This window comes from Odontomachus brunneus, unplaced genomic scaffold (genome assembly GCF_010583005.1).
Source record: "Odontomachus brunneus isolate Ranch 3 - 2012 unplaced genomic scaffold, Obru_v1 Obru_scaffold_051, whole genome shotgun sequence".
Taxonomy (NCBI): Eukaryota; Metazoa; Arthropoda; class Insecta; order Hymenoptera; family Formicidae; genus Odontomachus; species Odontomachus brunneus.
The window spans coordinates 2,077,175-2,100,642 of record NW_022639501.1 but is presented as its reverse complement, the minus strand read 5'-3'; the positions used below and the strand labels follow the sequence as shown (position 1 = coordinate 2,100,642).

The 23,468-nt window shown below is 43.0% G+C and overlaps 1 protein-coding gene across 2 annotated transcripts in view; it reads left to right on the top strand.

The window, feature by feature from the left end:
- The window catches only part of LOC116845382 (dentin sialophosphoprotein), a 71,139-nt gene that overhangs the window by 8,721 nt on the left and 38,950 nt on the right, over positions 1–23,468 (top strand). For both annotated transcript variants that reach the window (XM_032817970.1, XM_032817971.1), the window contains exons 2-6: positions 6,064–6,825; positions 8,056–8,657; positions 18,279–18,366; positions 18,815–19,152; positions 19,552–19,773. In XM_032817970.1, coding sequence (XP_032673861.1) covers positions 6,072–6,825; positions 8,056–8,657; positions 18,279–18,366; positions 18,815–19,152; positions 19,552–19,773 — 2,004 coding nt within the window. In that variant the 5' untranslated portion in view covers positions 6,064–6,071. The remainder of the gene's footprint in view (positions 1–6,063; positions 6,826–8,055; positions 8,658–18,278; positions 18,367–18,814; positions 19,153–19,551; positions 19,774–23,468) is intronic.

Genomic DNA, 23,468 nt, shown 5'->3' with positions numbered 1-23,468 from the left:
AGAAAATCTATGTGATTATTTGCAAAATAGTAGAGGATTTTTTTGTTCAATTTGACCTAAAGTATAAGTACACAATGGCAGTCGCTATTATAATTTATTTACCATATCCTGCATGATTATTCACAAATTTTCTATAATTAATATCTCGATAATTATTGCGAATATAGCAAAATACTATAGGACTTTTATGTTCACCTCAACCTGTTCTACGTTCCCACAAAATTCCCGGAGGAGAGTGTGAGACACTGTGTATATATATAAATTTTGAATATTGACTATAATTATGTTAAAGGCATACTGTTTAGCGGTCGGGTCATGAGGCGAAACGCCGACATATTTTCACACGCAGTTTATTACAAGCCAGTATAAATGATCATGTGCGTTTATTGCAGCCGCACCTATATTTTGCAGCCTCTTGTCCTTGCTCTCCGTTTGCATAATCGCGACGAAAGTGACGAGCGAAGAAAAATGTGCGCACTTCCCTCCGTCGCTCAAGTCGCAGGGTAGAGATCGATTTTGCTGTTCAACAGAAAAGTTTCTCTCGTTGAACGTTCTCCGCGAGTAAATTTAGAACATACCCGGCTCTCGGAATTTCGAAAGTTTCCCGAACATCGCGCAGCGCGTGATCCATTATTTTACGGCAACGAGAGAGAAATAATGAAAAGCAACTGTTCAATTTAGCGTACAGCCGGGTGCGGTGAATCTCGAAAGTGTCTCGGTGCGAATAAAATGATGTAAACGCGGGAGCAGGTCGCGATTATTCAGCGAGGTGCGCGGCACTAAGACTCCGAGTACGATGGTCTTGAATCAGCTGTTTGTTTTCAACGTCGACGGTGTGCCGGTACACCGCGTGTGTCCCGTAAAAGACGTGCACGCGTGAACGCTTCGTAAACTCCTTAGGTGCGTTACCGCGTACAAACGTTCGCGAAAGTCGCCTCCGAGACGCCGAGGCGCGGATCGTATTTGGAAACACCTGTTGATCGAATCCTGAGTGAAGAAGAACGATTTCGCGTCTCCTCGATGAGTGTTTCGTTTTTTCTTTGTTTTTCTCACTCTCTCTCTCTCTCTCTCTGTCTCACCTTTCGCCGTGTTATTAATAAAGCGAGCACCTTTGTTCGTGGCTACTCGCTCCAACTCGCGTCGGCGTTATAATTAAAGTAAGATACTCAACACGACGGACGCAGAATAGCCGTACGATGAAATAATTATAGGCGCGGCCACGTATTAAAATACACGAGCTTCTCAAGATCCTCCGTTGTGTCCGTGTAAAATTAAAACGCGCCGCGATGCCGGCGAATTTTGCCGACGAGTGTACACGCTCTTACTGTCGTGTACCGAGTAGAAGTGATTCGATCGTTAGCAGGTTTTACGGAAAAAGAGAGACGCAGTCAGAGTAAAAGAGAGCGAGAGAAACAGTGAGTTACGTCATATCGGACGGATGCAACGTGACGTACGTACGTAATTGTTACCGTAACGATCCCGGTAGTGGATTATGCATTTTTGTACCTTATGCCTGCGCGTGTAATTGGTATTTTGCCGCGCGATACACGATAAAACAGGACGGTCAATTTGTTGCTTTCCAGATAAGACGTCGATATAAAGTTGTAGGTCAATTTCCGAAACACGATATATCGCTCACGCGTCGCGCTCAACTATGTATATGCATATCGCACCGATTTACACGCGACTTTTTTGCGTGCTTTCTAAATGTCTTGGAGCGAAATTTTACGCGAAATGCAAAGTGAAAAATTGGTCACTCGAATTAAAGTGAGTCTTCATACATATATAGTGTGATTTCTCTAATCTAAATGGCCGAGTAAAAATATCTTCACTCGAGATTAATCTCTAGGCTGCCGGCATTTTTTCATTAAAAAAGTGGTTTTTTTCTCAAAAATTTTTTTACATAAGTAACATACACATGGCGCAGAATTTTGAGATTTATGCAAAGCCACAAAGTGGTTTTCCCAGCAGTCTAAAGGTTAAAGAGTGAATACGATGTGATCTGACTTTTTCGCGAAGCGTACTCTCTAAATGTCTTGGAGCGAAATTTCATGCGAAATGCAAAGTGAAAAATTAGTCAGTCGAGTTAAAGTGAGTTTCCATACATATATAATGTGATTTCTCTAATCTAAATGACGGAGTAAAAATATCTTCACTCGAGATTGAAGAGTTAATACGATGTGATCTGACTTTTTCGCGAAGCGTACTCTCTAAATGTCTTGGAGCGAAATTTCATACGAAATGCAAAGTGAAAAATTAGTCACTCGAATTAAAGTGAGTTTCTATACATATATAGTGTGATTTCTCTGATCTAAATGGCCGAGTAAAAATATCTTCACTCGAGATTAAAGAGTGAATACGATGTGATCTGACTTTTTCGCGAAGCACGCTCTCTAAATGTCTTGAAGCGAAATTTCATGCGAAATGCAAAGTGAAAAATTAGTCACTCGAGTTAAAGTGAGTCTCCATACATATATAGTGTGATTTCTCTAATCTAAATGGCGGAGAAAATATCTTCACTCGAGATTGAAGAGTGAATACAATGTGATCTGACTTTTTCGCGAAGCGTGCTCTCTAAATGTCTTGAAGCGAAATTTCATGCGAAATGCAAAGTGAAAAATTAGTCACTCGAGTTAAAGTGAGTCTCCATACATATATAGTGTGATTTCTCTAATCTAAATGGCGGAGAAAATATCTTCACTCGAGATTGAAGAGTGAATACAATGTGATCTGACTTTTTCGCGAAGCGTGCTCTCTAAATGTCTTGAAGCGAAATTTCATGCGAAATGCAAAGTGAAAAATTAGTCACTCGAGTTAAAGTGAGTCTCCATACATATATAGTGTGATTTCTCTAATCTAAATGGCGGAGAAAATATCTTCACTCGAGATTGAAGAGTGAATACAATGTGATCTGACTTTTTCGCGAAGCGTGCTCTCTAAATGTCTTGAAGCGAAATTTCATGCGAAATGCAAAGTGAAAAATTAGTCACTCGAGTTAAAGTGAGTCTCCATACATATATAGTGTAATTTCTCTAATCTAAATGGCGGAGTAAAAATATCTTCACTCGAGATTGAAGAGTGAATACAATGTGATCTGACTTTTTCGCGAAGCGTGCTCTCTAAATGTCTTGGAGCGAAATTTCATGCGAAATGCAAAGTGAAAAATTAGTCGAGTTAAAGTGAGTCTCCATACATAACACATCGGTCAATAAGTCCCCGGTCTAGCAAAGAAAACACAAGAGTTACATCAAAATTCGAATTTATTCATCAATATAGTTTCCTTCTAAGGCAATACAATCAGTCCAACGCCTTTCCAAACGTTCGATGCCGGTTTTGTAGAACGATTTTGGCTGACCCTCAAAATACGCATCAGTTTCGGCGATGACCTCCTCATCCGATCGAAATTTTTTCCCGGCGAGCATTTTTTTGAGCTCAGCGAATAGGAAATAGTCGCTGGGGGCCAAATCTGGCGAATACGGTTGGTGCGGGAGCAGCTCGAAGCCCAACTCGTTCAATTTAACCATCGTTGCCATCGACTTGTGACACGGTGCATTGTCCTGGTGAAAAATGGGTTTTTTCTTCTTCATTTGAGGTCGTTTTGCGACGATTTCGGCCTTCAAACGCGTCAGTAGTGCCATGTAATATTCGCTATTGATGCGCCCACCCTTTTCGAGGTAGTCAACGAAAAGAATACCATGGGCATCCCAAAATACAGATGCCATAACCTTGCCGGCCGACGTTTGAGTTTTTGGTCGCTTTGGGCGGCTTTCACCGGCTGCAGTCCACTCAGCTGACTGCCGATTCGACTCGGGTGTGAAGTGGTGAATCCATGTTTCATCCATGGTCACATACCGACGCAAAAAATCTTTCCGATCCTTCTGAAACATGGCCAAACAGCTCTCGGAATCATCGACGCGTTGTTGTTTTTGGTCCACAGTGAGCAAACGCGGCACCCACTTCGAACATAGCTTCCGCATCGACAAATGGTCGTGTAAAATGGTGAAAACACTTCCCTTGGATATCTTTACGATGTCAGCAATATCATCCAGCTTCAACTTACGGTCGGACAAAACCAATTTATGGACCTGCTTGATTTTTTCGGGAACAACTGCCTCATTTGGGCGACCAGAGCGGTGTGCATCGTCGGTGTCCGTACGGCCGCGTTTAAAATCAGCATACCAGTCGATGATTGTTGATTTGCCTGGGGCAGAGGTGCCATAATGTTTGTCCAACCACTGTTTTGCTTCAACGGTATTTTTTCCCATCAAAAAGCAGTGTTTAATGAGCACACGAAATTCTTTTTTTTCCATTGTTCTGAAAATAACAAAAGTAGCGTCACTAAAGCTTCACTAACTCACACAATAATGATCCTAATGACATAAACATTTCACAGTATGCCTAAAAGGGTCTGTTCTTTCGAACCAAGCTGCACTTTTTGTGTTAGAGGCGCTCTCTATATGTCAGACCGGGGACTTATTGACCGATGTGTTATATAGTGTGATTTCTCTAATCTAAATAGCGGAGAAAATATCTTCACTCGAGATTGAAGAGTGAATACGATGTGATCTGACTTTTTCGCGATTTGTACTCTCTAAATGTCTTGGAGCGAAATTTCATGCGAAATGCAAAGTGAAAAATTAGTCAGTCGAGTTAAAGTGAGTTTCCATACATATATAGTGTGATTTCTCTAATCTAAATGGCGGAGTAAAAATATCTTCACTCGAGATTGAAGAGTGAATACAATGTGATCTGACTTTTTCGCGAAGCGTACTTTCTAAATGTCTTGGAGCGAAATTTCGAGCGAAATTTCATGCGAAATGCAAAGTGAAAAATTAGTCACTCGAGTTAAAGTGAGTTTCCATCCATATAATGTGACTTCTGTAATCTGAATGATCGAGTAATATCTTTACTCGAGATTGAAAAATAAATCTGATATACTTCATCGTCACAGGAACATATTCATTCTAATCGAAACATTCGCTCATATGGCGTCAGAATCCGCTCTAAGCGTGAGTGAAACATTCACTCTTGCGATTTCGAGTGACAGTATCTTTACCGTTGCTTCGAAAGAAGACTGCCACTTTTCGAATGAGATTCCGAAAAACTGAAGGAGTAACGCGCACGTGCAGAGAGAAACGCGGGACTAGAGAGAGATGTACATAAAATCGAGAAGGAAGAAAGCGGTTGATCTGGGACTCCGTTTTATTCACTATCTTCGCTGGCGATTCTCGCACTAAAATTGAAATTTATGGATGATAAAGCTGTGTTTTTTCGGCTTTGCTCCATCGTCGTGTGTTAGCTCTCGCGCAGCTCCCGCCGAGGCAGAGCTCTCGGCTGCCGTGGCTGTCGGAGCTCCGGCACGGATCGGTCCACGAGCTCGCCGAATAGCGTTTTACGTCACGCGCTAGCACGCGGTAAACAAGCACTCGCGACGCGAAGCGGAGTTTGACTAACTGGCGGCCGGCCAGGGATTCGCGTTTCATCGCTTAACGTTTCGCTATTCCTTTTCGTCTTATGATCCTACGTCTACGTAGCATACAATACACGATGTCTCTGCTGCGTGACTCATGTCTCATTCTCCGTTACGCTCGCGCTCTCGTAGCGGGGCACGTTGTTCCCCCGCATCCACGGCTGTTGTCATTCGATCGTATCGTGTATGCGTGTTCCTCTCTTTTTTTCCTCCATGGTCGAGTATAGGCCCAAAAGGGAATCGCGAGAGAACACATTGTTTCACGGGTATAGGCGTCTCAGTGGCGCATTGCGGTAAGTGGCGAATACGTTCGCGCTCTCTATTTCGTGACCGTCGCGAATCGGCTATAGTCACGCGTTCCGCTATATATGCGCACGCTATACGTGCGCCGCTATACGTGTGGCGCTATATGCACATTATCGCTATAGGTAGTATACGTCGAAACGTGCACGGATAACCAGAGCGACGAAGCAGCGAGAGAGAGAGAGAGAGAGAGACGATTTCGCATGAACGCGAAATCGTCTTTCTTTCTCGCGAATCCGACTCAGCGTGTCGAAAAACAGCGAGAGCGATAATTCGATATTCCCTTTCAGGTTTCCCGATGGAGAGTTCCGGCGGCGATAAGCAGAACGAGTCGGACGAGTGCGACGTGAACAGCGACAATAGGAAGCGGGATGACGACACGACCGGCCAAAAGAATGTCGAGCGAAAGATGAAAGCGGAGGACGAGCGGGAGACCCCACGAAAGAAGAACGCAAATGCGGACAAGCTGGAGATCAGCGCGGAGGGCAAGATGAAGGGGCTGAAGACGATGTCGTCGGCCGACGACGAGGAGGTCGACGAGGAGGACGAGAAGAGCAAGGCATTTGTGGACGAGGAGGAGCGCAAGGAGGAGACGCGGGCCGCCGGGAAGAAAGAGGAAGAGTCATCCAGCGACACCACGTCCACCAGCACCTCTGACGACGAGTCTGAGACGAGCTCGGAGGACAAAACCGAGCCGTCCAAGCCGACGGAGAACACGACGACGACCACGACGACGACGACGACGACGGCGCAAGCGGAAAAGACGAAGGAGGAGTCGAAGGACAACAAGAACGAAGATACCACGGATGACAGCGACATCGAGGACGATCTGGTCTCGGCGATCAATTACAACACCATCACTTCCTTGGCTGCGCTCAAGGACATGCTGCAGTCCTCTGGCGAGGCCTCGGACGGCGTGGACAGTTTCTTCCAGCATTATTTTCTGTCGCACGTCAACAGACTGCCGTCGCGAAACCAGACACACAGCCCGTATCCTTGGGGTAGGAGGCTGTCGGAGTGCCGAGAGGAGGACGAGTACGAGACCGAGGAAGGTGGGGAACGCGCTTTTTCGTCATCTCGCACGCGAACCCGCGTAATCGCGCCGGGCCGAATGCCGCCGCGCGGACAATTACGAGGAAAGCCGTAGGGTTGCGAAATTTCGGCTATTACGAGCAGCTCATCCAATGAGAGCTAAGATTAGCGCGGCGTGCGTTTGGCAACGCGCGGCGCGAAAAGTCACTCCACTTAGGTAACGATCGCTTAGGCGTATTTATAGACGCGTTTTGCTTCGGAACGGAAGGTACGCGCGCGAGAGGACGCGGTACCCGTGTACCTGGAATCGGCGAGCGTACACGTGCTCACGCGACCACCCGCGTGTCGTCCCGTCGCGGTACACGTGGCCACGAGCGTATCAATATCGAATATAAGCGCGATAAGGCTTCCACGCTCGAGGTTGCGTCACCGTGAGAAGAATATCATGTCCATACGTTGGACACGCACGCATATCTTCCATTGTAAATTGCCATCTTCTTGATAGTCTCACGCTCGCTGGTTACTCTCTAAAGTATAATCAATGTGTTCTCCACTGAAACGCCGTATTCATGACTGGTGGTTCAGTTATAAGTATAGCACTGCAATCAGCAAAATCTCTCGCTGATTGGATCGGTTAACAGTGGCGACTGTTCCTGTCACTGATGCAGTTCGCAAACATTCGCAAACAGTGTGTCATTGCGCGCAAATCACATGCAGGTCGTCAATTCTCGTCGCCACAAAGTTGGATTTGGCGTAACATAGTTAATGTTGTAATTGTGTACTGCGGATTTTGCGGTGAGATTTGCCACTGATCAAAATCAGTGAGATATAAGGGTGGACCAGTAAAACGGGAGTGTTTTCGCAGAAAATCAGCAATGATTATCTGTAAAATACTCTCCTTTTACTGATTCAGTCGGAAACATTTTTACTGATTCGCTTTAAGAGAGTACGATTGCATGCACGGGGGACTTTCGTCGGGCGCGCGTCGTCGTCTTGCTATAAAAGCGAACGCTTTCGACGCTCGCTCGAACAGCGCTCGCGCGCGGGAGAGAAAGACCTTGAGCGGCGCAACTCTCATTCGCGTCGGCGCGAATTTTCCAACGTTCACAACGGGGTCACAGACGCGCCTTTGTGTCGCTCCACGACCTTGGCTTAGCGCAGCGCATGTAACCAAGTCGAATAACGAAAGCTTCTCGCGTTCTTCGCGCGAAAATGGAATGCAATGCAAATGCGCGTGATGACTTTTCCAGGGAGAAACATCGATAGCCCGAGCGTCGACAACAAGAAGGACGTGACAAAGACGCAGGTCGCCGAGAAGGCCGAGAGCAAGGCCGACAGCGTGTCCTCCAAGACGTCGAAAGCCTCGAGCCCGTCGTCCTCGGAGAACTCCAGCTCGGAGAGGATCGACGAGAAGTCTATGCCAACATCCAGCGTCTCGGAAGTGAAACCACCGTCACCGTCATCCACGATGACAGTGACGACAGCGTCTTCGACGAACACAACCTCCGCAACAACGACTGTCGCGACGTCCACGTCGACAGCAACATCCTCTGGCAGATTCACTACGTCGACAGTGACGTCGCCGACTTCCGCGACGAAGCCTCCCCTGAGAAGAAGGCACACCACCGGTCCGGGCATGACCTTCCCCGCTACCGATCCTCCGACCTATTCCACCAGCATGACTTTCTCGAGGACCAGTCCGTTGCCGAGTCCTCATCTTGATAAGAGATTCTTCGACAGTAGCTTGATTGAGATGAAGAGCCAGGCGAGTAGCAGCAGCACTCTCGACTACGACTCCACGGAGGAGGTGTGGGTGCGCCGGATCGACTTCGTGCAGGAGAGGAAACGCCGGGTGAGTGAGATACTTTCATTTGATCGCAAAAATATTTTCGGTCGCGCATTCTCGAAGGCATCCTTTGTTTTTTGACTGAAATGGCCGACAATCGAATCGCCAATGAAAATTCTTGCGAAACAGTTCGTGGTTGAAGCAGTATTTCTCTCGCGACATTCCAAATCAATATTAAATAAAGAGAGAATATTCTCGTAAAGAGAATAGAGAATAAAGTGCGCAATTACAATAATTTGCTAGGAATGGGGCATTAATTAATATTAATAATTCGTTGAGTAAAGTATCTGATGTGGAAGGTTGATTCACTCGCGTAAGCTACGAATCTAGATAAATATTCGGTGCGTGCGTTGATACTGTCAGACATCGTTTGTCCTCTCATAATTTAATATTCGCACTCCCATTTGCCGTTTTTCTCTCACTTTTGTGAAAAACTTGCGAATCCTATCGCTCATTTGTGCATAGTCGATTTTTCTTCTCTTTCCTACCTTTTTCCTTATCAACAAGGAATCTCTGTTCTCATTCTGATAAGGAATATTTCGTAGTTTTTTGTTTGCATTGCTCTCATGAATTCGTGATATATTTATGCGTGATATATTACGAATTGCTGGGTATGTCTGGTGCGGAACGCAGCCGCGTCTCCTGATTCTCGCGCGTTAAATATTGTTTAACCGCGTTGGACCGTATCGTAGGTTTAGTTGCCTCTTTTTTTCGGAGGGGGAATCTTTATTAAGAGGAGAACGAGTCGTTGCCCAATCTAATAGATTTCCGTCGTGCGTCATCCTTTTAAGGATCGATGAGCTAATGACATGTACATATCGCCGCGTCGCGTCGGCGTCGCGTCGGCGTTTAATGTCGACGTCGACGTCCCAGTCGGCTCGTCTATAATTGCGCTAATTGACTAATTGCCGCGAGGAGAGAGAGAGAGAGAGAGAGAGAGAGAGAGAGAGAGAGAGGGGAGGGAGGACGGCCTCACAAATTTGTTTATCGCCAGATCACAGCGTGTAGTCTTGCGAAAGACGGATCGTACGAGTAATCCCGCCGTTCATTTGCGAGAACAACCGATTGTCGCAGTCTTTTTTACTCTCTCGGTTCGCGTCACGTTTATTCGTTTAGTCGTGATGTAGCAGAAACATTGAAAACATGTTGTTTGCTCCGCCGGCGACCATGTTTAACGTGTTACATATTAAAACACCATCAATCCGTCGATGATACACTTGTCATGGCGATTTCAAATTGATCCAAATTGGTTTTTTGTGTAAATTAACAATACACGTCCAGATAAGTATTCTTACGCCAATGTGTCCAACTGCGATCGCAAAACTCGAGACGCAGTTTAGAAGGCAACACCGATCACTGTATCTTCGCGAACGTATCCTCGTCGGGATCTCCTTGCACGTTGCAGTACTGTGAAAGGCAATATAAGATCGCGATCGTGAAGAGGAGGCTCGTGGGTAGCGTGCAACTTCCGTAAACAACGGAAGGTTAATGACCGATGTTAAGCGCGATCATCGTGACAGTGCATGCTTCGCGAAAGAAAGGTAGGATGAATTGGCCGCAAGGAACTCGAGAGCTTTATCTTCTTCTCCTTTCTCCTCCTCTTCCTCTTCTTCTTCTCCTCCTTCTCTTTTTTCTCCTGAAAAGGGCGGATCACCTTGACGATCTCAATGTCCGAGACTCGGGTCAGCTAACAGCCTCTTCTCGTACAAACGATAACCTTTCGCATCTCGTGAAATATACGTTATCTTTGGAGAAAAGAGAGAAAAAGAACGAAAGAAAGAAGAAAAATGTACTACGTAATTATCTTTTTTTGCTACGTCTCAACATTGTTATTGGTGAATCTTTGCGTTGCGAACATTGATATCTAAATGAAAGAAAAATATATACAAAGAAAAAAGAGGTCGGCCAAATTAATGTAACGATGACACAACCAAGTGTATTTTAATTAGAGCAAATAGAATTTCCGGTTCTTAATCTTTTCGTTATCAACGGAGCATACGTCTTCTCCACCATTAATGATAACCTTCAGCTGTTTATTCAATTGAATAAACAGCTTTTTGGCATTCAAAACACATCAGCTACCACTCCACTTTTATTACCGTTGGGACTAATATACCTTCATAAAAACTCCAGTGGGATGTCAACGTCCCGGCCGTATCCCTTTGACGCCAAACAAAACTTTTTAGTTGTTTCGTTGAAGCTACATTACGTTAATGTATTTAATGAAGTGAAAGTAAAAGAGAAAATGTATCTTTTAAAAATAAAATTCGTAGCAAAAGGGTTAATAACCGAATTTGGATTCCGACAAGAACCAGAAATTTGGTCCCCTGTCTTCCTAAAATGCATTTAGTTGCCTCGTCGTCATATCAGTTTAACCAATTTTCCTTTTTCCGAGCACAAATGTTAAATGGAGTACTATTTTCAGTAGTGACATATATCGTCGCTTGTATACCGTGCATTCGTATTTAATCGCCGCGGCAACGCCTCGACCGTTTGGCGCGAACGAGTTTGCAGAACTGTCGCGCGCAACGTTAAGTAGCAGCATTCGCGTGTCCCAGAATCGATCCTCGCGAGCGGCATATCGCGGGGTGGGGGGAGGGTCGTCTCTACGGCATTTCAATCGCGCTAAAGAATTCAGAGTAACCGCTTATACACGCTCGTCTGATCAACTTAGCGACGCAGCTCGTTTTAGCGTCGGGCTGGACGAAATTCGCCGCGACATGCAACTCACGAAAGTGCTGTCGCGTCGATCGAGGCTCCGGAATCGCGAGTAATGTCGCGGGTTTTCCCACGCAAGAAACGATTATTTCCATTATTGCGCGGTTACACCTCGCGCCGGAGAATCGCGCAATTTTTCGTGCCGTTGTTCGTTACATTGTACGCGTTCTGCGCGTCGATTAATAGCGAGCGTTGATTCGCGAAACGATACGAACGCGATAGGGATCGCGAGTCTTCGATTATTCCCGCGCTAGGCACGAATGGTCCTCGCCACGTTTGTTGATTCCCGATGCTCGTCATCGTCGAAACGACAATGAGAGAGAGGGAGAGAGGTCTGGAGCGCGCACGCTTCTCTTTTTTCTACTCTACGTGTCTTCTGTGCGCGTGTTTTTTTTTTCTTCTCTCTTTAAATATCGCGTCGTTTCTGCCCTAGATATCTCGTCGTAGCGATTTAACGTCTAACGCGGAAAGGGTAAGGCGAAGTGGTACAAGGCTTCCTTTAAGCTCTATCGATTCGCTCGAAAGAGGAATCGCGATGCCGCGGGCGGTGTTCTTGTGACGAATATTTTGACGTGTCTATCGAGTACACGTCGGGTGTGTCGTCGACGTCGTCGTCGTGGCACATATGGGATATATTAGAACGCGATATGACAGCGAAGCAAAACGCAACGGCTCCAGTTGAAGTTGCGATGTTGTTTCCTGTCTTCTTAAAAATCGCTCCACGTCTTTGTCGTTTCATCATTTCCATTCGTAGCTGTGCACATTGCATCTTCATGAAATGTTTCAGAGTGAAATCTGACTCGGAAAGTAGAATGACAATCGAGTCACTCGAATTCGAGTAATTTTCCGCTTGTATAGAGTGAATCACACACACAAAAATATTAAGAAATATGATTACTCGGTTTATTCCCCTTCCTTCGCAATCATAGTTATCTTCAAGAAAGAAAATTTTCTTGATAACAGTTTCAAAATATTCTCATCACACAAATTTTAGAAAACCTTATTGTCATATACTCAAAAGAAGCATTTATTCTCTTTACAAGAATATTGTAAAACTTAATTTAAAAGAAATTTGTTCGGCTCCATATAACAAGTAAATCGAATTTTTGTCTTAATTTAATTCAATTCTTGACTAAAGTGCTAAACACATCAAGATTTAGAAAGTATTTTGAATAAATTTGATACTTACTCATGATCCCTCTCTTCGCATTCTATTCGATTTGTTGAATTTTGTTATAATGGCAGAGCGAGACAAAATGTCCCATAATTTAATCGGATTATAAAGTGGCTTAAGAACGACAATTATTTCGCGTTGCACAATGTTGGTGAGACCGCTTTAATCCAAACGTGACAGTCATAATAATTTCCTGACGTCACGATCTAGTTTTAATTTTCATACATGTCGCCGAAGTGCGCGGAAAGGGCAGAGACCTGCTTATCATCCGTTGCTAATTTTACAACGCGTTACACGTATCGTCCAAGTTTCCATTGCCGTTGGCAGGTAACGAGACAGTTGTTTTTCCGTCGCAACGCGGCCGCGTGAAAAATATGTATTTTTAGAGAGGAAATTAATTCATCAAATATTCTCTGGCGACGCCCGCGCGCGGCTTAATATTCCAAATATTTTAATTTACGTCTCGACTATATTCGTTCGCTTTAATAATCCGAAAATTTCTCGTGATCAATTAACAAGATCTGCAGAAATTGTGCATATTTGCGCGTCGCACAATTAATGAATTATTAATTGCATTTTCTGTCCTCTACTCTCTTAAACTCTCGCGAACGACCGTGGCGCAAATTGAACAAACGCGTTTATGCAGGATGTCCCACACTCTCCTTCTCACATTAAATGGGAATATAGAACGGGTTGAGGTGAACATAAAAGTCCTATACCGTTTTGCGATTTTCGCAATAATAGTCGAGATATTAATTAAAAAAGATTGGTCACGCGCGATATGGTAGATGAGCTGCAGTGGCGCCGTCTACCGTTGTATATTTATACATTAAGTCAAACTGAATAAAAAAGTCCTTTATTATATTGTAAATGACCTCATAGATTTTTAGATATTAATTTAAAGAAAATTTGTGCATTATGAGACATAATCATATATGTGACAATTTTCTTTAATATCTAAAAATCTATGTGGTTATTTGCAAAATGGTAGAGGACTTTTTTGTTCAGTTTGACTTAATGTATACAACGGCAGACAACGCCACTGCAATTCATCTATCATATCACGCGTGATCATTCACCAATCTTTTTTAATTAATATCTCGACTATTATTGCGAATATCGCAAAACGATATAGAACTTTTATGTTCATCTCAACCCGTTCTACATCCCCACTTAATGTGAGAAGGAGAGTGTGGGACATCCTGTATATGCCGCGCATTTTAAATAATGAAATCGACACGTCGCGGATCGCCAGGTCCAATTTATGGAATCATCGCGTTATTGCCGATGCGAGATCGTTATCTAAAGTAGTCGCCTGAGCGAGTTATTAAGCGTGGCAATTGATAAGAAGTGAATCTACTTAATTATTGATATTAATCGGGTGAAGCGCGCGAAATTCCAACTTATACATATCCCATAGCAATCGTTCGTTTTTGCGTGATCGCGAGATTTTCACTGACGCGAGCGTACGCGCGTTAATTCAGTGTTACTATTTCCCTCGCATAATTGCGTGTCCACTACTCACGCGCCGTCATTCGAGCGTAAGCTCCAGGCTTCGTTTTCTCGGAGGACAGCTTAGTCATTCGACATTGCAACGCGCTCGACGCGATTAAGTGAAGGAGAAAAAGATTTAATTCCGCTGGAGACTTTCCGCGATAGCGAGGAAAGAGTATAACATCAGATCTGAGAATTGTGTACGCAAAGGAAGAGAAAAAGAGAGTGAGTTGCAAAACAATTCAGGCACAATGAACGTGAGAACTCGTCAAACTACCAAAATTGAGTAATTACCGATAGACTTACGCAATAATAATATAATTAACAGTGAGCAAGAATTTTTAACTGTTTGTTTGCATCTACTACTTTTAGTATATTTTTCACATAATTCGAACTCCCTGAACAAAAAAAATAACAGTAAGAATATTTAGTTCGTAACAGTTTTTGAGAATAGCGTAGCTCAATATTTACCTTTGTGTAACCATTATTGCAAAATCGATATATGTGTACAAGTTTTACAACAAATATCAGAGGCTCAAATCTTATCACCTACTTTTACTTTACATCTGAAATATAATTCATATGCTTTACAAGTCAACGAGTTAACAATTTACAAAGTAAATTCGCCACTAATATAATATAAGTAATCACTTTTATTAACACACTTGCATGACATGTTGCGATTCTACTTGTAAAACAATGATATTAACAATGGTTAGAGCATAACGTTAAGAAAAAAAAAACATTTCAGATAAGATATCACCTCTTTTTAAGTTACCAGCTAAACTAAAGCGATTTACAACAAGCAACCTGTCACTAAATCACACCCTGACAGGGCAATAAAACAATTTTCACAATATGAAATGAGTCTAACAGAGTGGTCTCACCATGAAAATGTTGATTTTAACATAGCATATTTTTTGCAAAGATTTGTCAACTATAAAGATAACATTAATTTTGAAGGAAAATATATAAGATCCATTGTCACGCATCTTAAGAACTGTTACCAACGAAACATTTTGCTCGCTATATTTTTTAATTTAGCATTTAGCATCAAAATTAGTAAGAATAGGTGACTTTTGACTCCGGCACAAAATGACTGTTAATCAGTGCAACACAATTAAGAACATTAAATAATAGCAAATAATAGTAACTAATAATAATACTAATTTATTTTCAATTAATTTTTTGCACTAATTTTAATTAATTTATTGCTAGATAATAATAATAATTAATAATACAATTATCAGGCAAAAGTTTGTGATTAATGATTCTCAATTTGATAAACTTTGGTAAACTGCCAACTCCTTCATTGTTCGAACTGTTTTGCAACCTACTGTTCGATACTACGCATCGAGGGACACGTGATGCGAAAGAAATGTCAACGCTATCGATAAACTAACGCTCCTTCCGCGTTTCGTCGTAAAACTATAAACGGCGAGACTAATGATAGGACTTCGCAACAAGCAATAAAACAATCCATTCAATTGAAATGTGATAAGAAGCGTGTCTCTCTCTCTCTCTCTCTCTCTCTCTCTCTCTTTCTTTCTCTCGGCACAGATGCGCGGAATTATCTCGATAGCCGGGCGATAACGACGTTATGACAATTGTCCAAGGAATATCGTTATCGATATGGCAGCGTCAGTAATCGCCGAGACGCGATTCTGCAACGCTCGCCACCGTCGTCCACGTTGCCGTCAGTTGACACTGATATATTGATGGACGCGTGGCTTTCGTATTGCGAGACCTCGCGTCTCGAAGCTACCTCAATGAGACGTCGCGAATTGCAACGTGCGCGAACGTCACGATAGTTCTTTGCGCCTCGATTACTTTGCCGAACGGCATTATCACGCTCGATGTGCGAGGAGCGCGGATTAAATTGCATGAAGATCGTCCCCCGAAGAGCGTTCAACGTAGGAGTGCACTATCTACAGTATGTGATCGTCGTCTGAAATAAAAGTGTGACGAAAGCTCAGCGGGAAATATATCTCCTCGAGTTTATCGCGACGAACGTAGTCCGGCGATAAAAATATTATTGCCGAAGTGACCAATGACGAACATACGAAATTGTTATCGATAATGAGTCGTAGACATTCAGGACGATTGTGGCCGTGATACCGCGATACTAACTCGGGTGTTATTCGGCATTAGAGTCTCAATGGCACGGCACTCGCGGCGTGAATGTTCGACAGCCGCGTTATCTTAAGTTGAACGGTGAACGGAGAAAAGAGAAGGAGAGACTGAAGATGTCGGTGTCCCTCGGAAGAGTACGGAAGTACTCACTGGTGCCGTATCTGGATCGCTGTCCGGAGTATCATGGAACCTATAAGGTATCATCGAGTATCCCATTTCGTGGGATTCGCATTTTTTCGCGACGCATTTCGCGCTGCGATATCATACCGATGTCACACGGCGGATGTTGGCAAAAAAAAAATCAGACGAGGTGGAGAAGGTGGGAGGAAAGTTGACGAAGAAAAAACGAGAGCGTGCCAGGATGAGAACCTTTCGGAAGGTCGCCGTCCTGTCGCACCCTTCTTCGATCCCATCTTCCATTGTGCTCCACGGGAATTCACATGAATGCGCATAACGAGCCGACCACGGGGCGCCTATTAACAATGCCTTACGTAACAATTTGTTATTTCTCGCGATTATGCTCGATTCGCGACCCGTCGTTAGGCGCACTCGCAATTTACACGTCGCGATATTGATGAATGTAGTCATCTTTACAAAGTACTGTTGCGTTACTCGTTTTATGAATGAAACTGAATGGTGTTCCGATCAGCTTCTATCTTAAAATGAAACTCGCTGGAGACGACAAATTAGAGTGGGGAAATGTGTCTGATGAGATCTGGTTGATCTGTTCAGAATTGCTTGCAAAATTTACGGTCCCAATTGCAGATAATAGATATTTTCTCTTTCTTTCCAATTTTTTAGTAGTGCAGAAGAATGGACTTGTGCACGTTTTATTTTGCTAAGAAGCATAATGAATTTTGCTAAAGAACATTGTAAATTTTTGTAATAATACATATCAGAGAATTCCTAAGATATAAATACAGGACATGTGAAACGAAAAGATAATAAATTAGAACAGAATGATGATGTATGTTTCTCAAATACAAAATTCTGTAATCATACTGAGAAAAAAAATATCTAAGAAATAAGAAAAACATTTATTCAGTGTGTGTGTATGTGAATACTAATATAATATATATAATATTTATTTAAATCTAAATTTTTTTATTTAAATAGAATAAACAATTGCTTTTATGAAAAATTAAGATTTCAAGAAAATGTATATTTTCTTATTTGAAAAATGCTTTTTATTTCATTAAAAAATATTATTCATTTAAAAAATATTTTCTATTGATATAAGTAAACATATTATTAGTACTACGAATAAATATTTTTCATAAAATATTTTTCCCCCTTAATGCATTTTTGCTGTATAATTCTTTTTCCGTATAGATAAAATAGTAATTCGCTTTATTTTCATTGAATCGGAGAATCTGAAAGATACAGTAATTTTTTGTAGATTAAAAATTATTAATCATAGTTATATTTAGCAAATGTGTTTCTCGCAAGCAATCGAAGCTCGAATAATGATGATAAAGTTCGTCGTTCTTATGACAGATATATTGCTGTCGACACGCATAATCTGCCACGCATGGTTCTAGGCAGGCTGAATAACAAAATAAGAATAGGTATAACTGACAAAAATGTTAAGGAACGAAATGTTAAGAAAATGTTGGAAACCGCGAACAAAGTGGAACGTTCATAAACGCTGTTGGACATTCTCCAGATAGAGTCACGTTAGAAGAAATCCAGAAATACATTCACCATTATGTAATTGGCATGATCAGATGTGGCCTTGTTATCAATTTTCTTATCCAATATGGTATTATTAATTTTTAATGTTAAACTGATGTCGCGAGCGCCTTCGCGTTCGGATATGTCGCATTGAGCTCGGATTGAGGTATGAAAAGCACACGTAAATAAGGATGCATGAGTAAAAATAAATATAAATATATAACGCTATCGGCTATATCGTGCGATTAAACAGTGATATCTAATCGCCGTTTGTGCGTCGCTTGTGTCTTAGGTTCACGGATTACGATAAGTTGAACGATTCGAAGCCATCAGGCTTCCTAGAAGTCACGGATCCTAAAGATTTCACATTAACATATACACACATACACAATGGATTATCCCGAAAGTAATAGACATATTCGTTGATTTTCCAGGAACTTGGCTCGCAACCGCTTCCGACGATTGTCACAGAAGATGCGGATAATTCGAACCATGGTTCTCAAGGGCATAGACCACGGGCAGGTGAGTGTATAATCGGCAATATTGTATACATATATTCGCTGAAAAAGAGAAATGGAATCGACAAATTACCGTCGTCCAAAGAAATATTGTGTCTAACAACACGTTGTGCGTTGATATAGTTGCTGACCAAATCGCAATCATTGAGTCAATTGGCGATTCATCGCAGCAACTGTGTAATTTGTTCAATCGACTAAACGTTTGCTCGAACAAATTTTGTTCGTTCAAGCAAAGTCCCATTGATTTTAGCGCTCTTTTTGTTCTCAATGTAGTTGTTATTGCACTTGTTGAAGTAAATATGATAAAATACAACGAGTAAAACGATATTTACGTTAAATTAGAATACGCATATCGTATAATTGCTACGAGCCAACTGCTCGTTAATTTGTATCTTTTGACCTGAACTAAGAGAGACGCGTCTGTATAAATGCTGAGATCATTGCAATTGCAGATACGTGGGGTTCACACTCGAAGACCATCAGAAAATCGTCCTATGGTAGCGCACCCAGTTCTGGAAAATCGACGCCTCTTCCGCAGCCAGCAGAACCGTCGAGCTCGTCGAGTTCCGGCAAGGGCGGCCGAAAGGCTTCCGGCACTCGGTCCGGTTCAACCAGTCGCAGTAACAGTCGCAGTAATAGCGCGGAACGTAGAAGAAGCGGCGGCGGTGCCGATGACACTGCCAGCCCTACTAGGAAACCGGCGCTCTTTGACGCTTTTAGACCGAGGAGCAAGTCGGACGCTAGCAAGAGAAAACCCAGTATTATAGCTAATATGAAAAGTGCCGTTCAGGTAAGATAAAAGAAAATCTCGAAGTAAAATATTTGAAGCCTGTTAGGTTGACGCGAGAGATTTTTCATTTTTCTTTAAATTTTCGTAGGAAATTTGGTTATTAAAAGGAAAATAAGAAGTTCTTGTTAGATGTCTACAAAATATCGAGTCCATATTGTCTATTTGAAAAAAAAAATTATTAATCTTCCAAAATTAGATAATTTCGTATTTTCTATTTTACTTGAGAAGCACGCGACAAACATTTGGCATGAATCTAATACAGCGAGTTTAACCACAATATCGCTAGAAATTGGAAAAAGAACGTGACTTTACTTTTACGTTGTATACATATGTATGTAAAAATATAATTGCTCGATATAATTCATAAAAATATACTAATCTTGGGTTGATATTTCTCAGCATTCCTTGCACAGAGGATCACATGGGAGCTCGTCGGTGGATGTACATATAGAAAAGGAGCATCACAAGGAAAGTCAGAAGGAACAAAAAGATAGTAAGGATTACCAGAGCGGCCGGCCCAGAGCTGGATCCGAAAGCAGCAGGAATCCTGTGAGCAAAGTCATGGATCTCATTAGGCACAGGAGCCACAGTGCCTTGAGTGCGGAGGACAAGCGAAAAGCAGTAAGTAAACACCCTTGCAGTAGTCGTAAACGTGAAGAACACGTCGGGAAAATGGTCGTACTTATAAGTTAAATTCGTCAAATGTGCATTATAAGATCGTATGAGGATCGCGTTGAAAAAGGAGAAGGCGGATTGGTAATCCAGTCTTGTCATCGATAGCGTCTCGAGAATCCAACTTTGGCCAAGATAGATATCTCTCTTATCGTTGCGCTGTCTGTGGAGAAGAGTAGGCAAAAGCGTTTCCTACCATTTCTCACTTTGCAATTCTCAGTTGATGGATGGGCAGATATCAGCTTGTCAAGCCCACATGATAAATGATAATGCGATACAACAGCGATACAACGGCTCATGTGCAAATACGTGCATTTAATAGAAAAAAAATAACAGACGCGACGCTGACAAATATGCGAAGATCATATCGCTGGTGCTTCAAAGTAGATTGTATTTTTGATCACTGACTGACAATTACCAGGAGGATTTTGTGCGCGAACTGGCATTATGATTTTCAGCAATATTTGCAATTTAACATTTTGACGGCCGCTATCACGTGACTTTATTTTGTCGGCGATATTTTACCGCCTTATAAATAAATATTTCTCGATTATAACAGTATACAGGATAAATAGCTATTGCTATCTTATAATAGTTTCAAAGAAAGAAACAAAGTTGATCTTCACATTTTGGAAGTTATTCTTCTTAGAAAGAAAGCTTTTCTTATGATTAGATAATGTTTTTTTTTCTAGGAAGTAACTCCGAAGATCTTAAGGTCATCTTCGTTTTTTTAAAGATGTTTACTTCAAAGGTGTTCAAGGCGACAGTATTTATTGACTCATCCTTATAATTATAATATTATCGGAAATAAATCGCGATTATGCATGCAGATTTATATAATTATCATTTGTGAAAATGGAAGGATTGTTCGGATTTATTTTAAAGTTTCTTTGAATACAGACTAAGCGAGCTTTTGATGAACCTGTTGATGGAGCAAACGAGAACTTTCCGCGACAAATGCGGCCGTCAAAGTGTTGACACGCGAAACAAATAGCTTGACCAAATTGATATTTTTCTTCAACACACTATCGATATGTGTTTTACACTCGGTTGAATTGGAGGGAAAAATCAACTGCGTCGAAAATTTGCCCGATAATCGAGTTAGTCATTGAATTTTACACAGGACGTCAATGACGTCAGGCTGATTAGCAGCTTGCCGCTAAAATCCGATTTTGATTTTTGAAGGGAGCTCTCGGGAAATGTTCACATGTGATCTTAATACTCTCAACGGAACAATGACGTAACGTTACGAGCGAGGAATCATAATTTATAATCAGCGATATCCATGCCGCGAATTAATCTTCTTACTTTCGACCAAACACGCGCGCGCGCGCTTGTTTACGATCGATGTCACTGTATTTTTGTACGCATTTTTCATGAAGCGTATTCACGAAAACACCAGCGTACCTCGCGCAAATACCTACCGACCCTGACCCGACTGTTCGTCGTTCTTTGGTCGCGCGCTTCATTTGTTAACGTTAAAACTCGTTTCGCCTTCCGATTCGGCTGGTATGGACGCGCTTTACGCAATAGCGATACTTTTTTTTTTTTTGCCTTGCTCAAGCGACGAAACGTATGTAACGTTAGGCCCCGCGTACACGTTGCGTATTATCCGCGAGTATCCGATACGCTTAAATAATTATTGCAAGCGAGAAAGGTGTGTGTTTACGTGCGCGTACACGGCAAGGATGACTCGGCGCCTTCGTAATCCGCTCGTCCGCTCGTTCGGTTTGTATACGGTTAAATTCGTGATGTTCTGCACGTGGTAGGATCAGTCGTGAGCAGGTGCCACGGGTATTTACGAAAGAATACGCGACGAGCACCACCACAGTCGTGCACCGACAGCCGCCGCGGTAGGTGGGTGGAGGAGGTAGCACGTGTATGCGCGTGTGTGCGTCGGACGGAAAGGAGACACGTTTTTCACTCAGTGACACGCCGCACTCGTGACACCGAACACGTAAAAAAGCAATCGCACTTTTTACTTTCGCGATCGAGAAAGTATATGAGTGAGTGGGTGTGTGTGTGTGTTTTTGTGTGTACACGCGCTCGCATTACTGGCAGATTTGTGCAAATTGTCGGGAATTTGCGAGGTCGATCGAGAGCGGTTTTCCTTGATTGGAGCGATCGCGAAGTAAAATCGTAAGATCGGGATTCTTTCGGGAGGATTTCCTCGGAGATTCTTTCGTCAAGGAAGACTGAAGATCCGCGAAAGTCTCGCGAAGAAATCTCTTGGCGGAAATTTCTGAAGTCAATCGGAGGCTACGGGTGAATTTTTACTGGAGCGATCGTAAGGAAAAATTGCGACGCGAAGGACCGAGCCTTTCGGAAGAATTTCTTTGGAGATTCTCTTGTCAGCAAGTGAGAAGATTGAAGATTCGTTACACTTCCTCCAGAGAAATTTCTGAGTTCTCGCGATACGCATAACTCTCCACGGGCGCTTGCGATCGTGTGGAATTTCTTTTTTCTCGCAAAATCACGTATCGAAACATATTGCATTCGGCCAATTACTGAAGTAGATTCCCGGCAGTCTCTACGTGAGATCGCACTTGAAGGACTCGCCGCGTTCTTCGCTTCCGCTGCGACTTAGACGCTTCGACTCTCTCGACGTGAGTTACAACAGAAGACATGTAGTGTCACGTCGGGTTACCGACAATACGAAATTTGCAATGGAAAAACCGGGACTGTTTGTGCCTTTCAGATGCGATAACGTGCACGCGCGATCGCCACGATAGACACGGGTTTTACCAAGGGGATTGTCGCGTTGCATTCTAGTGAGATTCCACGTAGAATCCAATCGCCACCGGTGCTCTCGTGCACATTACCGCGATTCCGCCAGTCAATTAATCGGCGGCTTGGAGCCGCGGTGAATCAGCGGTGAACACGTGTTCATCGAGGGGATCGGGAGATTCGAGGGATCGTAGGAAATGAGTACCGTTGTTGACGATTCGTGACGCGATGTGACGCGCTGTCGTCGACGCGAATACGCGCTGCACCTGTGGCATATGGGCCGCATGTCGTTGTATTGGTAATCGCTTTTGTTTATCGCACAGACAACGCGGTACGACGCGTCTATTGCCGTATGTTGCGTCGTGGCCGCGGCATTTGCATTAATTATCTCGCATTCGTCGAATTTTACACACAGAAGCGGAGCGTTATCAGCGACGGAAAAGAGCGGGCTTCCGTTGATCGATCGAATTCCACACGAACGTACCCGTGTTAGTAGCAATATCGCGGAGAAGGAGGCAGTTCATTTTTCGCAGACGCGAATCTTTTGCGCGCCGCACGTTTCCGTAATTAGGCAATTACTCCTTCTGAACTGTCCGAGTGTCAATTGACGAGTAAGAGAACGAGGCGGCACTGCGACTGACGCAAAATGTCGCGACTTTGATCGTGCGGTTATGACGCGCTCGGCGACGTGCTTATAAAGGCGACGACTGATCGGTCCAGCACATTCTTCGAGATGTCTTCGTATTTTCGATGGATCAAGAGCGGGAAGAAGGATGAGTATTACGGCGCGAAGCCGAGGAGCCGGTCCTTGGACGCCAAAAGTCTCGAGGCGTCAGGAATTCAACTGATTATACAAAACGTACATAAATTCTCTCTCTCTCTCTCTCTCTCTCTCTCTCTCTCTCTCTCTCTCTCTC